Here is a 16,337-nt window from a genome sequence, read left to right as displayed (position 1 = left end):
CTCTAACTAACCACCATAAAAATTACAAATGTTTTGAACAATGGCAATCATTGAAAACAAATTCTGAGACAAACACACTGTAAGATTAATAGAAGAGAAAAAAAACCCCAGAAAGAAAATATACAAATGGGGCATATCAGCAGCATCTTGACAAGCAAATAGCACACATGCTTTGCAATAATTTACAGTATTTTTGCTTTGTTATTCCTTGTTCTGGTTAAAAAAATGAAGGTAGTGAGCATTTTCTATTTTAAATTAAGTATGAATGATTTCGTGGTGTCCATTTACATTTGTGGATAATTTTTGGACATATTTCCGCATATAAAAAGTAAATTTATAATATAACATAGGCGTATTTAATTTCAACATCTAACATTTTTTTCTGAGTTACATTATAGTGATTTTGTTTTAACAAAATAAATATTGTATTGTTATATTGTATTAGTATATAAAATAAAATAAATGGATAATGCTCCCCTGTATTTTTTTTTTCCAAACGCGAACTGCCTCCGGTGCCTTTTTGTCCCATCGTGCGGCTCGTCTAAAGCTTGACGTGGCATCATCAGTAGCGCAGCTAGCGCTTGTCAGTCTCCGCCTTAATCGGTGCCGTGCGGCGTAAAGTCTCTTTTATGGGTTTTATCCTCCATTAATACACCGCACCAAACATGTTTACGTTCTCGGAACTAGTCGTGCTCCTCTGCGCGCTGTCTTACACGGCGAGCGGCTATTTTGTGAGCATAGACGCGCACGCGGAGGAGTGTTTCTATGAGCGCGTGAACTCGGGCACGAAGATGGGCCTGATGTTTGAGGTCGCCGAGGGAGGTTTTCTGGACATCGACGTGGAGGTGGGCATTAAAATACACGTATAATATTATTAAATATCATTAGAAAGATATAGTAGACCATAAACAGCCTCTATAGGATGTTTGCAGGTATCGCTGTCTGCTCACTCCAGATGGTGGATGGAGCCGGAAGTGAATTACTGGTTGAGAGTGATTATTTTGAGCTTAGATACTGGATAATGTATAACATATAGACGAGTCAAGGTCAAAGGGAAAGTAATGTGGTTTTGTTTTATCCTATTTTGCTTAGATGGTTGTTAAACAAAACAAATACTCTGGTATTACCTTGGTGTTTTGGTTCTGGTATCATGGTAATCCAATAGTTTGGTTAGTACTGCTTGTACTAAGGTATTCTTAGAGTACCATATAAATACATAGTACTGTCATTTTTTTTTTTGAGGCAAAAGCTGATGTAAAGACAGTGACGTGTAATTATAGACAACTAGATATAGCACCTGTCATGTACCTGTTAAAGTTGAGGTTTATTCTAATTTAATCTAATGTATTGTTTGTCTTGAACAGATAACAGGTCCGGATGGGAAGCAGATCTATAAAGGAGACCGTGAGTCCAGTGGGAAGTATTCTGTAGCCGCCCATATGGACGGAACCTACAAGTTCTGCTTCAGCAACAAGATGTCCACCATGACCCCTAAGATCGTGATGTTCACCATCGACATCGGCGAGGCGCCCAAAGGACAGGACATGGAGACAGAGGGTGAGCGCAGAAACTGACGCAAGCTTTTCTGAGAAGTTTGTTTCTCATAGTGTCCTCTCTTGTGCGCCATATGGTAGGGTTTCCACGGTCACGGAAAACCTGGAAATATCTGGGAGCTGCAAAACACAATAAAAAAGTTGTGGAAATGTACATTTTTGTAATGAATATAATGTTTTCTGCCTAGTTCTAAAATATTTAATTGGCTAGAAATTGTACAGTAGTGGCCAAAAGTGGCATCTTCACCTTTTATTCAAATATTATTAAAATTTCATGAAGACTTTAAACATGTTGCGTAGTTGTGCTTTGGTTTTATTTGTGATAATAATGCAATGAAACATGACAAATTGTGCCAGCATAATTTTTGGCCAGACTGTCATACAAAGAAATTATAAATACGTGCAAAAACAATGTATGCTTTGTATGTTTTCATGTGTAAAATAAAATCTGTAGCTGTAGTTTGCCTTTTTTGCCAAATTATTTTGTACCTGAACCAAATTTAGTGCTTCCCTCATATTTAAAATATATAAAATATTTTCTTCATATTTTGATGGTTTAATTGAACTTGTAGGGTCATTAAAAACTAAAATCTCCTCCGGACATCATTTCTGGCCACTACTGTATATTAGAAAAAGTATAAAATTTTTAATTTTCATTATTTGAAGAAAAAATAATGGTAACACTTTACAATAAGGTCCCATTAGTTAATGTTTAGTTAATGCATTAGCTAATAACAAGCAATACCTTTGTTCCAGTGTTTATTAATCTTTGTTAATAAAATTACGACTGTTCATTGTTAGTTCAAGTCCATTAAATAATAATAAGTTAACAAATTGATTTTAATAATGTATTAGTAAATGTATTAAAACTGAAAATTAACAAAGATGTTAACTAAATGTTTTAGAACTAGTTTTCATTACCTAATGTATTTATCTAAAGTGTTACCAAAATCATTTAAAAATAATCTTTTTTTTTTTTTTTTTACTTCTAACGTGACTTTCTTCCCTCTCCAGGAGGTGGTGACAGCTGGGATGGTAGGAATAGACTGTGTAGTAGATTGTTTTAACATTGGTTGAGCTTTAAACTTCAATCTAACACTTAAACGTGCACCTGTGTGTGTAAAGACAGTGTGAGAAATGATCTGAACGTTTACTGACTCCTGTGCTCATATAAAGATGCGGGTTAAACCTGAAGAGTGAGCTGTGGGTTTTGTGTTAAAGACATAACGTGAATGGAAAGGAGAGGTTTATTTGAAGTTCCCATTGCCTGATTTGGCCATTCTGGTTTTATGCTGTATATACGATCAGTGTTTTTAATAATGCACCAAAAACTAAAGCTGTTTATGACCTGTCAACTCTTGCATGTGTAATATGAGGTTATGTGATTACAAACTTGCATATTGCTGTTTGTAAAACCAGGTGTGTTACATTTGCATGCTGCATACGCTGCAATTTGTTTGTGTTGATTCAATCGCCATGAGTAAATTCCTATTAATTTATTTCCAGCTCATCAGAATAAGCTGGAGGAGATGATCAATGAGCTGGCGGTTGCCATGACGGCGGTCAAACATGAGCAGGAATACATGGAGGTCCGAGAGAGAATACACCGCGCAAGTAAGACATCCTCCTTACTGATAATGTGATCAACCAGCCTATTATTTGATATTAAAATAATTAGATGAGCTCTAAGTTTGTGTCCGTCTGTTTTAACTGATGGGACGTAAAGTTTTTTGAAAGTCATGTCGAGAGATCATTTCATCATCCTAGAAAAAATATGCACGTTAAAATGGCCTTTAAATTATTATTATTAAATTTTTTAAATATGAAACCAGCAGAAATTTGCATGTTTAAATGGCCTTAAAATTATTATTATTATTATTATTATTATTGTTATTAAATTTTTTAAATATGAAACCAGCAGAAATGTGCATGTTTAAATGGCCTTTGAATTATTATTATTATTATTATTATTATTATTATTTTATTTTTTTAAAATATGAAACCAGCAGAAATATGCATGTTTAAATGGCCTTTGAATTATTATTATTATTATTATTATTAATTAATTTTTTAAAAATATGAAACCAGAAGTAATATGCATGTTTAAATGGCCTTTGAATTATTATTATTATTTTTACGTTGCCCCGGAAAAATATGCATGTTTAAATGGCCTTTAAATTATTATTATTATTATTAATATTAACATTAATTTTTTTAAATATGAAACCAGCAGAAATATGCATGTTTAAATGGCCTTTAAATTATTATCATTATTTATTTATTTATTTATTTTTAAATATGAAACCAGCAGAAATAGGCATGTTTAAATGGCCTTTAAATTATTATTATTATTATTATTATTTATTAATTTTTGAAATATGAAACCAGCAGAAATATGCATGTTTAAATGGCCTTTAAATTATTATTACTACTGTTATTATTATTATTAGTTTTTTTAAATGACACCAGCAGAAATATGCATGTTTAAATGGCCTTTAAATTATTATTTTATTTTTAAATGACACCAGCAGATATATGCATGTTTAAATGGCCTTTAAATTATTATTATTATTATTATTATTTAAATTTTGAAAAATGACACCAGCAGAAATATGCATGTTTAAATGGCCTTTAAATTACTATTTTATTTTTAAATGACACCAGCAGATATATGCATGTTTAAATGACCTTTAAATTATTATTATTATTATTATTATTATTATTATTATTTAAATTTTGAAAAATGAAACCAGCAGAAATATGCATGTTTAAATGGCCTTTAAATTATTATTTTATTTTTAAATGACACCAGCAGATATATGCATGTTTAAATGGCCTTTAAATTATTATTATTATTATTATTATTATTATTTTAAATTTTGAAAAATGAAACCAGCAGAAATATGCATCTTTATATGGCCTTTGAATTTTTTTTTTTTTTATTTCTATTTTTTTTTACCTTTAAACTAAGCTTGCCTTTGACTGTGTATTTTTGTCTCTGTCCTCCAGTCAATGACAACACGAACAGCAGGGTGGTGCTGTGGTCCTTCTTTGAGGCTCTGGTGCTGGTGGCCATGACCCTCGGACAGATTTACTACCTGAAGAGATTCTTTGAAGTGCGGAGAGTCGTATAAAAACCCTCAACATAAACACATTGAGTCCGTGATTTACCAGTTTCATGAATTGGATGTCCAATTCAACAGAGATCAGAAGAACTTGGTTGTTCGCTAGTCCACAAGTCTTTTTGTTTTCATTTGCCCCACTTGTAAATCTCTTCATTGTTTGTTTTGGTAAAGGGTGCAAGTTCGGTTACAAATTAATTCATTGATTTTGTTTTAGCCCAACTTGTGTGCGTTTATTTGGATCAGGCATCTTTCTATTTTTTTTTTTGCTTGGTGTTTTTTTTCTTTCTCCAGTACTGTTACAATTGCACATTACTACGAGAATGAAGTAAAGGTGATGTTAGGTGTTCCCCCAATGAAAGATTTAGGATTGTTTGAAATAGCATTTTGTAATTAAGCTATAATAAAGCCATTGTTGTGAGCAAATGGGAAAAGTCAGTACAGTAGCCACTGACGTAAAATGTCAGGAACTGTCACGGCAAACACATTTCATGCCATATTCACTGCTCATTATCACATTTAGTTATGCCAACAACCTCCGTGGCACATATTTAAACCTGATGCTGGTAAAGTGATAAAAATGACTGCTTAGTTACTTTTGCAGATTTTTCTGGTGTGTTTTTAAATGTTTAGGCAGGGTAGGCCCAATTTATTTTTCTTCTCTCTCTCTTCAGTTTCTTCACACAGGGAGTTCTTTATGTAGTTTTGTACCATTTTTGTTGTCTAAACCAACTCTTATAAATAAAATGCAAAATTATTTGGCTAAGACTACTGGGAAACTGATGATAAAACTGTAAACTTCTGAAGTTAAATGAATATGTATGTCAAATATGGATTTGATTTAATAAACATAAAACATGTTCTTAAAATGTCCTTTTTTTTTTTAAATCATTTTTTAACATTGAAGTCATGTATTTGTGCCATGTAACATTTCATGCTGTATTATTTGTTATAATAGATATAACTAAATGTCCAATGTTTTCCTTTTCGCGGTTAGTGCGTTTTAACGAATATATTTGTCACGTGGTACATGTTACTTTTCTCATCGCTAATCGTATATTCAGCGGTTTTAGGTCATGTACAAAAAAAAATCATTTATTTAAACGAGTATGCTTCTTAGTAGATAAAGGCCAACGAAACAAACATCATTCTGAGTTTTCTGAATCGATGATTCAGCTCTTAGAAATCACCAAACGCCCTCCGGAGGAAGACTGATGTCTCTCAGAGGCGATGCGGAACGTTTGTAGCAGCCGCATATTTCCCATTCGGAGCGTATTGCGTGAAGCACACATCTTCTCCTCATGTGTTTACTTTTATGGATCAGACTCATCTAAACTCATGAACTATGGAAAACATTACCGATGGAAAATGGGAGAGTTTACCTGTGAAATTACATGAAAGCATATTACAGACGCTTACAGAGCTGAAATTTACATATATGACTCCTGTTCAGGTATTTATTTGATTAGTATCCAGTTTATGTGTACTCGCATGCTTCTTATTAGATTATTTACACTTTGCTAACTCCTCAATTTCAGGCTGCCTGCATCCCTCTTTTTATGAGTAATAAAGATGTGGCTGCTGAAGCGGTGAGTATCTGAATATGTATTTTTATCATCATGTGACATCTGTCTGAGAATATGTCACAGATGTGTTTCAATGTAATTTCAGGTGACTGGCAGTGGGAAGACTCTGGCATTTGTGATTCCTGCATTAGAAATTCTCCTAAAGCGAGAAGAGAAGTTAAAAAAGATGCAGGTGTGTATTAAGATGATCAATTTTACATATAGTTTTTGCTGTCTTCTTATTCATCAGATGTTTGCGGAAAGAAATAGGTGTAGTTCATCCTCATTGACAAAGCCGACATACTGATCTACTATTTAAAGGGATAGTTCACCCAAAAATGAAAATTATCCCATGATTTACTCACCCTTAAGCCTAGGTGTATTTGACTTTCTTCTTTCAGATGAACACAATCTGAGTTATATTAAAAATTAACCTCTCGTCCCAGCTTTGTAATGGGAGTGAATGGTACCCTTCTTTTTTTTTTTTTTTTTTTTTTTGAAGCCCAAAAAAGCACATCCACCCATCATAAATGTAAGCCCAAAAAAAGCCCAATAAAGGCGTTCTGAAGTGAAGTGATGCGTTTTTGTAAGAAAAATTTCCATAATTATAACTTTATAGACTATAATTGTCCGTTAACGAGAGAGTCGAGTTCCGCCGTATGACGTAGGATGTAGGAGTAGCGTAAGATCAGGTTAGTACGTCATGCGCCGGGTCAAAGTTGCGCCGGGTCACTCTTCCTGGAATCAACTCGCGTTCGGAAGCCAGTGATTATAGTTTATAAAGTTATAAATGTGGATATTTTTCTTACAAAAACACTTCACTTCAGAAGGCCTTTATTAACCCCCTGGAGCCTTATGGATTAGTAACATGTTAATTATGCTAGCAACATGCTAATTCATGTTAACAACTTGTTAAAACATGGTAGCAATGTGTTAAATCATGCTATCAGTATGTTAAAATAATCTAGAAATGCATTAAATCATGTTAACAACATGTTAAATCATGTTAGCAACATGCTAGCAACGTGCTAAAACATCATGGCAATGTGTTAAATCATGTTAGCAATGTGTTAATTCATGTTAGTATCATGTTAATAATGCTAACATGTTAAATCATGTAAGAAACATGCCAATCACGTTAACAACATGAAATTCCTCTTAGCAACATGTTAATAAATGCTAGCAATGTGTTAAATTATGTTAACAGCATTTTAGCAACATGCTAATCATGCTAACATCATGAAAAAAACAAACTCATTTTAGCAAACATGTTAAATCATGTTACCAACATGTTAATTCATCTTAGCAATGTGTTAAAACATGTTAGTGATATATTAATTTATGTTAGCAACATGTTTAAACACGTTAAGAAGTTAATTTATGCTAACAATGTGTTAAAACATGTTAATAATGCCAACGTGTTAAATCATGCTAGCAACATGCAAATTAATGTTAGCAACATGCAAATTAATGCTAGCAACGTAGTAAAACATGATAGCAACATGTTAAATCATGCTTTCAACATGCTAATTAATGCTAGCAACGTGCTAAAACATGATAGCAATGTGCTAAATCATGTTAGCAATGTGCTAATTCATATTAGTATCATGTTAATAATGCTAACTTGTTAAATCATCTAAGAAACATGCTAATCATGTTAACAACATGAAATTCCTCTTAGCAACATGTTAATAAATGCTAGCAATGTGTTAAATTATGTTAAAGGAACGTTCCACTTTTTTTTGATAATAGGCTCATTTTCCAACTCCCCTAGAGTTAAACAGTTAAGTTTTACCATTTTCGAATCCATTCAGCCGATCTCCGGGTCTAGCAGTACCACTTTTAGCATAGCTTAGCATAGTTTGTTGAATCTGATTAGACCGTTAGCATCTCGTTAAAAAATGACCAAAGAGTTTCAATATTTTTCCTATTTAAAACTTGACTCTTCTGTAGTTACATCGTGTACTAAGACCGACGGAAAATGAAAAGTTGTAATTTCCTAGGCCGATATGACTAGGAACTATACTGTCATTCCGGCGTAATGGTCAAGGAACTTTGCTGCCGTACCATGGGTGCAGCAGGCGCAATGATATTACGCAGCGCCTGTGACCCCCTGTTTGCACAGGGAGCACGACTTGCAACCATGGAGACATTTGTGAGAGACGCTGCGTAATATCATTGCGCCTGCTGCAATGATATGCTAACAGTCTAACCAGATTCAATGAACTATGCTAAGCTATGTTAAAAGTGGTACCGCCAGACCCGGAGATCGGCTGAATGGATTCAAAAACGGTAAAACTCAACTGTTTAACTCTAGGGGAGTTGGAAAATGAGCCTATTTTAAAAAAAAAAGTGGAGTGTTCCTTTAACAGCATGTTAGCAACATGCTAATCATGTTAACATCATGAAAAAAACATGCTAACTCATTTTAGCAAACATCTAATCAATCATCAATCTATCTAATCTAATCATTAAATCATGCTACCAACATGTTAATTCATGTTAGCAATGTGTTAAAACATGCTAGTGATATGTTAATTTATGTTAGCAACATGTTTAAACACGTTAACAAGTTAATTCATGCTAACAATGTGTTAAAACATATTAATAATGCCAACGTGTTAAATCATGCTAGCAACATGCAAATTAATGCTAGCAATGTGCTAAAACATGTTTTCAACACGTTAATTCATGCTAGCAATGTGCTAATTCATGTTAGTATCATGTTAATTATGTTAAATTTAAACATGTTAAATCATGTAAGAAACATCCTAGCAACATGCTAATCATGTTAACAACATGAAAATCATGTTAGCAAACTTGTTAAACAACAAACTTGTTAGCAACGTGTTAAATTATGTTAACAGCATGTTAGCAACATGTTAATCATTCTAACATTGTGATAAAACATGCTAGCAATATGTTAAAACATGTTAGCAATGTGTTATATCATGTTAGCACAATATTAATTCATGCTAACAACATGCTAATTCATGTTAGCAACATGTTGAAACATGCTAGCAACATGCTAATTCATGCTAGCAACCTATTAAAACATGCTAGCAAAACATGTTAATTCATGTTAACAATGTGCTAAAACATGTTAATTCATGCTAGCTATGCCTCTCTTTATTTCTCTTTCCACTTCACTAAATTTAAAGCATATCAAACTTTCATATGGCCAACATCAAAGTTTGTCACAACAAACTTTACTCATCTAGTGTCTGTTGTAATGTGTTGTCAGGTGGGTGCATTGATCATAACGCCCACCCGTGAGCTGGCACTGCAGATCAGTGAGGTGATGGGCCAGTTTCTGCAGGGGTTTCCTCAGTTTAGGTGAGATTAAAGCATCTACTGTATCTACTGTACTGTTTGAGGATGTAAGCCTTACAAAACGTGCGTCTGTTTTTAGACAGATTCTCTTAATTGGTGGAAGCAACCCTATTGAGGATGTAGAGAAGTTTAAGACTCAGGGGTGAGTATTTTGCACTGCTATTTTCTACCGTCTAAAACTAAATCTGAAAGCAAATACAATGTCCTGTGCTCTTCACAGAGCCAATATCATAATCGCGACCCCTGGTCGATTAGAGGACATGTTTAGGAGGAAGGCAGATGGACTTGATTTGGCCACCGCTGTGAAGTCTCTGGACGTTCTAGTCCTGGATGAGGCTGACCGTTTGCTGGACATGGGCTTTGAAGCCAGGTAATGTTCTTCTATCATCAGTCAGAAAAAATACGAAATTCTTAATTCATAAATGACAGTCTATTAATTAATGCAGCTTTTTTCTTTGCCTCCTCAGTTTAAACACTATTCTGGGGTATTTGCCCAAGCAGCGGCGCACAGGGCTTTTCTCCGCCACACAGACGCAAGAGCTAGAGAAGCTGGTGAGGGCGGGTCTGCGCAACCCTGTGCGTATCACAGTGAAGGAGAAAGGAGTGGAGGCCTCGAGCGTTCAGAAAACCCCAGCCAGACTCAGCAATTATTACTTAGTGAGTCAGCTATAACCGTCTGTAACAAGCAGGGACTGATTTATAAATGCACAGTCATGCCTTTTCATGGGGCGTTTCAGAAAGTTATTCAGTTAATTATGACATGAAATCAGTATTGATTGACTACATTTACTTCATAATATATGTCTCATTATGAAGGAATTTGACTTGGGTATATAAGCCTGTTTGAACTAATTCTCAATGTTTGTGTGGTTTATCTGAACCTTTTCTTCATTATGTGTAGATGTGTCGAGCAGAGGAGAAGTTCAACACTTTGGTGGCGTTTCTCAGGCAGCATAAACATGAGAAGCATCTTGTGTTTTTCAGGTTTGTTCAACTGATTTTGCCACATACAGTACCGGTCAAAAGTTTTGAATAATTAAGATTTTTTTAATGTTTTTGAAAGAAGTCTCTTCTGCTCACCAAGGCTGCATTTATTTGATCAAAAATACAGTGAAAACAGCAATATTGTGAATTCACTTTCAAATGGAAAACAGTTCTTTTAAAGGGATAGTTCACCCTAAAATGAAAATTTGATGTTTATCTGCTTACCCCCAGGGCATCCAAGATGTAGGTGACTTTGTTTCTTCAGTAGAACACAAATGATGATTTTTAACTCCAACCGTTGCGGTCTGTCAGTCGTATAATGCTTGTCAATGGTAACTCCATCTATAAGAGCCAAAAAAACATGCACAGACAAATCCAAATTAAACCCTGCGGCTCGTGACGACACATTGATGTCCTAAGACACAAAACGATCGGTTTGTGCGAGAAACCAAACAGTATTTATATAATTTTTTACCTCTAATACACCACTATGTCCAACTGCCTTGAGCATCCGGTTGGTGAGTTCTGAATGCACTCTGATGACGGAAGTGATGTCTCGCACTTTGCTTCAATGAATGTGAGCGATCACTTCCATCATCAGAGTGCATTCAGACCTCACACACCGGATGCTCAAGCAGTTGGACGTAGTGGTGTATTAGAGGTAAAAAATTATATAAATACTGTTTGGTTTCTCACACAAACCGATCGTTTCATAGTGATGTGGATATGTTTGCAGCAGCTCTGTGATTCACCAGCATCATGTCGACAGATGAGGTCATTAAAATTACACTATTATGATTGATTATAAAGTATATTTGAGACTACTTTTCTTTCTATGACACATTGACATTACAGTAGAGATGGCTCTTTTGGCATTACCCTAAACATTGTATAAACATTCATTTCATGTGTCATTGAATGGAAGAGAGGCTTTCGTGAGCGTAAACGTCACACATCCTTCACATAAAAATCAGTCTGCAGGCTTTCATAGACAACCTAGGAAGTCAGGGAAGGTCTCGTTTTTTTTACAAGCTGTTCACACATTGGCAATAAAAAAAGTGATTAATACATAAAAATTCTTATATATATATATATCCCCTTTAAATTGTAATAAAACATCAAAAGCATTAAAAAAAAACTTAATTATTCCAAACTTTTGACCAGTATTGTAAATCTTAATGATATTGTCCAACCATCCTAACATTATATTACCCTTCATACCCACAGCACCTGCGCCTGTGTGGAGTACTTCGGTAAAGCCCTGGAAGTCTTGATCAAGAACGTCAGCATCCACTGCATCCACGGGAAGATGAAACATAAACGAAACAAGATCTTTGCAGATTTCCGTGCGCTGAAGAGGTAATGGACTGCATCATTCATTGTGATGTCTTTCTAGCTATTTACAGAGAGGAAGTTATAGATGAAGAATAAATGCATTATGCTTGTGTGCAGTGGGATTCTCGTGTGTACAGACGTCATGGCGAGAGGCATCGACATACCAGAAGTCAACTGGGTGCTTCAATATGACCCACCAAGCAGTGCGAGGTAACCAGGACATGCATGAACATACTTGAGCTTATGTACACATTTATTGCATAATTTATTTCATCCTTTGATGAGTGCTCATAAAGTCAGCTGACATGAGGTTAGAGGCGTTACAGCGTTATAGCTTGTCAAATTTGCCCCTATTTGGGTGTGAGCAAAAACACGACCTCCAGCGTTGAATTGACCCTCGTTTGTGAAGCAGTCCAGCATTAAATGACGGCATGTCAACAACACTCTACTACAATAACTCTTCCTCTTCTCTAAAGCAGCCCAACATGGCCTCACTCCCTTTGTTGTGTGTTCTTGGGGGCGGGGTTTATGTACATTTTGGGGTTTGTGATGTCACTAACCCGGGAAGAAGCTCGTTGTACCAGCCATTTGTTGTAGTCCTTAAACAGGCATTTCTGTAAAAGAAAATATCTCCCTTTGCATTGAACTTTGAGAGTTGTAACTTTGCAGATGTTGTTTATGCTCAAACAGCAACACTACACACTAACTAAAGTTAAAAGTGAAATCATAATTAAGGACCCCTTTAAAAAATAAGTACCTACTCAAGAAAGTATGTGATTTCGGACGCATCCTACTAATTCTGAAAAGCTTGTTCAGGTGTGTTTGATTAAAGTTGGAGCAAAACTGCAGGAAAATAGATCTTGAGGGCCAGAGTTGCCAAGTCCTGCATTGAACAAACCACTATCATTAAGTATTAAAACTTAAGCATTCTTCGTAAAAAAATTTATCTTAAGTATTAAAACTTGGTCTTAGTCAATGTATATGTATGTGAAAGTATAAATATTAGGTGAAAAACTTAAGTGAAAATTAGAAATGAAGTACTTAAATTACTAAAACTGAAATAAAAATAAAGTTATATATAAATATTAAACTATGGAGCCCCTAAAGGAACATGGTGATGGAAAAGAATATGAAATGGGAGGAAAAATTATATTTCAGTGTTTGTACAGGCAAAATGTTTGCCTTCCACCGAGAAACTTTGCATTCGCTCACAAACCTTTTGAGTTCTTTGTGAACTTATGCAAAGTTTCTTGGGGGAATGCAAAAGCATTGAAATATAATTTTTTCCATCACCACGTCCCTTTAGGGGCTCTGTATTAAATAAAATGACCAAGTCTTAAAATAAAATGAAAAATAAAACAGACAATAAAAAAATAAAAGCTAATTCAAAATATTACTTAATAGTATATAAATAAGTATAAAATAATACTGTTTTAAAGGTGACACTATTTAAATGTTTTGTTGCTAATTTTTGTCATCAAATTTCCATTAGTTCCTTTGTGCATCGGTGTGGACGAACGGCACGCATTGGAAACCAAGGCAATGCACTTGTGTTTCTCCTGCCAATGGAAGAGTCATATGTAAATTTCTTGTCCATTAATCAAAAGGTAAGTCAGAGAGAAACTTAATTTCATATACAAACTATCAGTGAGCATTATGGCACTTATAAATAGGGTAAGTTACAAAATTAGGCTTTACACACTAAAAAAAATACATTTACAATCATGCATTTGGCAGATGCTTTTATCTTCAGCTCATGCATTCCCTGGGAATTGAACCCATGCCCTTGGTGTTTCTAGCATCATGCTCAATTTTTTATACACCATATACCCTGTTGTGCCTAATATCATTGCATTCTCAGTATCGTTATTCTATATGTTGGAGTTTAAGCTTGTAAAATAGTGTTTGTACTTAATAATCCTGTGTTTTTTTGCCACAGTGTCCCCTTCAGTTGTATCCTCCAGTGAAAGATGTGGTTGATGTTCTGCCTAAACTGAAGGCAATGGCTTTACAGGACAGAGCAATGTTTGAGAAAGGCATGAAAGCTTTTGTGTCATGTGTGCAGGCGTACGCCAAACACGAGTGTAGTTTGATATTTCGCATTAAAGGTGAGTGACTTTGTGTGTCACATTTCATAAGAGGCAAAATCAAGATAATTCACCTGATTAAAATGATGTATACCTTGTACAGACCTGGATTTTGCTGCTCTGGCGCATGGCTTCGCTCTCCTTCGTTTGCCTAAAATGCCTGAACTGAAAGGAAAGACCTTCCCGAACTTCAAACAGGAGACCATCGACACAGACACCATCCGGTTTAAAGATAAAAACAGGGAGAAACTGAGACAAAAAAGACTGGCGGAGCAAAAAGAGAAAGTGAAAGAGACGCCGTTGAGGAAAAACTTCATCAAGAACAAAGCCTGGTCCAAGCAGAAGATCAGGAAGGATAGAAAGAAAAAGAAGACCGCCAAAAGAAAAATGGATGAGGTGTGTTATTCGTATTTTTCTCTTTCTGAATCCACATTTTTACTACGTTTGAAAAGTACGTGTATAAGAATAGAAAACCAATATAAAGTCTCAATGCTAAACTTGTGTGCTCACAGGAATCAGATGTTGACAACGAAGACTTAAACGAGCTTTTAAGTGACACGCGTCTGCTGAAGAAACTCAAGAGAGGAAAGATCAGTGAAGAGGACTTTGACAAGCACATGAGTTCAGCAGGAAGTTCACATCCCAAAAGAGCAGAGAAACAGTCCTGATGGAGAATGAGCGGTCATGTCTGAGACGTCATGTGACTTCAGTGTGTACATATGTTGTACAGCAGTGACATTTTCATTCTGATTGTCTTTGTATTGTACAAGGAGGATGCTTTCATCGCAAATGTGCTTTTGTATTAACTATCTTCCATATACATCACTGCTCAAAAATAATTAAATAAAGGTTTCTGTTGGTAATTCAAGAGTGTTTTCAAGCCAAGGGTCTCTCTGGGAAATGATATGATCTATATTTTCCTATTAACAATAATGCCTATATAAAGCACATGGAAAAGAAACCAAATAAAATGTGACTACCATTTGAAATTCCTAATTTGGTGATGTTTCAATTCACCCACTTAAAAAAGAAAAAAACATCTGCTGTACTTATGTGTAATTTAGTATATGTAAGTCAAATACACAAAGTTACTTTATATGGTATTTCAAGGTACTTTAAACGAGGGGTTTTCCATCTGTTAGATGCCACCGTCTCCCAAAATGTGATCATCCTTGTGCAAGGGACCCAAAAGGCCCAATCCATTTAGTTTCTTGTATAAAGGCCCAATTTATATATTATAAAAAAAATATATATGTTTGTCTAAATATTATTTGGAGAATATTAAATTTCTATTAAGTTAATTGTTAAATTTTACCTACTCATTGTAGCACTGTACTGTTAGATGCAGTATTTATTTGCTCATTTTTTACTTTTTTCTGATTTTATTTATTTATTATAATCTAATTTTTATTTATTTTTTAAGTGAAACCTTTTTGTAAAACATAATAATAAAAAAATATATTTTAGTTAAAAATAAATAAAAATTGGATTACAATAAGTATATACAAATTATTTAAAAATAGATAAATAAAAATTAAAATAAGAAAACAATAAATGAGCAAATAAATAATGCATCTAACATTAGAAAAAAAAAAAGTAATAAATAATAGAAACGAAATATTTTCCTAATAATATTTAGACATATTTTTAATATTTTTTGCACTATATAAATTGGACTTTCAAATTGAAATTTTAGGATGGGGTCCCTCGCACAAGGATGATCATATTTTGTGGGTCCATGGAAATGTTTAGAGAAAACAGTGTAAAAAATTTAAATAATAATAATAAAAAAGGCTTCATTTCAAAAAGAAATAAAAATTAGATTATAATAAATAAAATCAGAAAAAAGTAAAAGAAAAAAAAAAAGAGCAAATAAATACTGCATCTAACAGTACAGTGCTACAATGAGTAGGTAAAATTTAACAATTAACTTAATAGAAATTGAATATTCTCCAAATAATATTTAGACATATTTATTATAATATAAATTGGGCCTTATATTGTGGAAAAAAAATAATATTATAAATATGTCTACAAATTATTAGGAAAATATTTAGTTTCTATTATTTATTACATTTTTTTCTAATGCAATCTTAAACTTTTTTTATCTAAGTTGTATTTATTTATATATTTATATACTGAAATATATTTTTGTTATTATGTTTCACACTTTTACACAGTTTTTCTCTAAACATTTCCATGAATCCGCAAAATATGATCATAGTTGTGCGAGGGACCCCATCCTAAAATTTCAATTTAAAAGTCCAAATTATATTGTGAAAAAAATATATATTATAAATATGTCTACAAATTATTAGGAAAATATTTAGTTTCTATTATTTATTACATTTTTTTCTA

At 33.9% G+C, this 16,337-nt stretch overlaps 2 protein-coding genes across 2 annotated transcripts; both read left to right on the top strand.

The window, feature by feature from the left end:
- Nucleotides 1–533: 533 nt before the first annotated feature.
- tmed2 (transmembrane p24 trafficking protein 2) lies at nt 534–5,544 on the top strand. The gene is made up of 4 exons (XM_051909049.1): nt 534–845; nt 1,365–1,557; nt 3,060–3,167; nt 4,563–5,544. The coding sequence occupies exons 1-4, from the start codon at nt 666–668 to the stop codon at nt 4,685–4,687; spliced, it is 606 nt and encodes a 201-aa protein (XP_051765009.1). The 5' UTR covers nt 534–665; the 3' UTR covers nt 4,688–5,544.
- Nucleotides 5,545–5,939: 395 nt separating this feature from the next.
- Nucleotides 5,940–14,847, top strand: ddx55 (DEAD (Asp-Glu-Ala-Asp) box polypeptide 55). The gene is made up of 14 exons (XM_051909046.1): nt 5,940–6,128; nt 6,214–6,264; nt 6,347–6,433; nt 9,485–9,576; nt 9,653–9,715; nt 9,794–9,943; nt 10,041–10,230; nt 10,475–10,557; nt 11,785–11,916; nt 12,010–12,102; nt 13,385–13,499; nt 13,832–14,000; nt 14,083–14,375; nt 14,492–14,847. Exons 1-14 carry the CDS (start codon nt 6,021–6,023, stop codon nt 14,645–14,647), a joined length of 1,782 nt encoding a protein of 593 aa, XP_051765006.1. The 5' UTR covers nt 5,940–6,020; the 3' UTR covers nt 14,648–14,847.
- Nucleotides 14,848–16,337: the final 1,490 nt, after the last annotated feature.

The sequence above is a fragment of the Ctenopharyngodon idella genome, chromosome 10 (assembly GCF_019924925.1).
Source record: "Ctenopharyngodon idella isolate HZGC_01 chromosome 10, HZGC01, whole genome shotgun sequence".
Classification (NCBI taxonomy): Eukaryota; Metazoa; Chordata; class Actinopteri; order Cypriniformes; family Xenocyprididae; genus Ctenopharyngodon; species Ctenopharyngodon idella.
The sequence above is the reverse complement of the archived record's forward strand: the minus strand, read 5'-3'. Positions and strand labels throughout refer to the sequence as shown.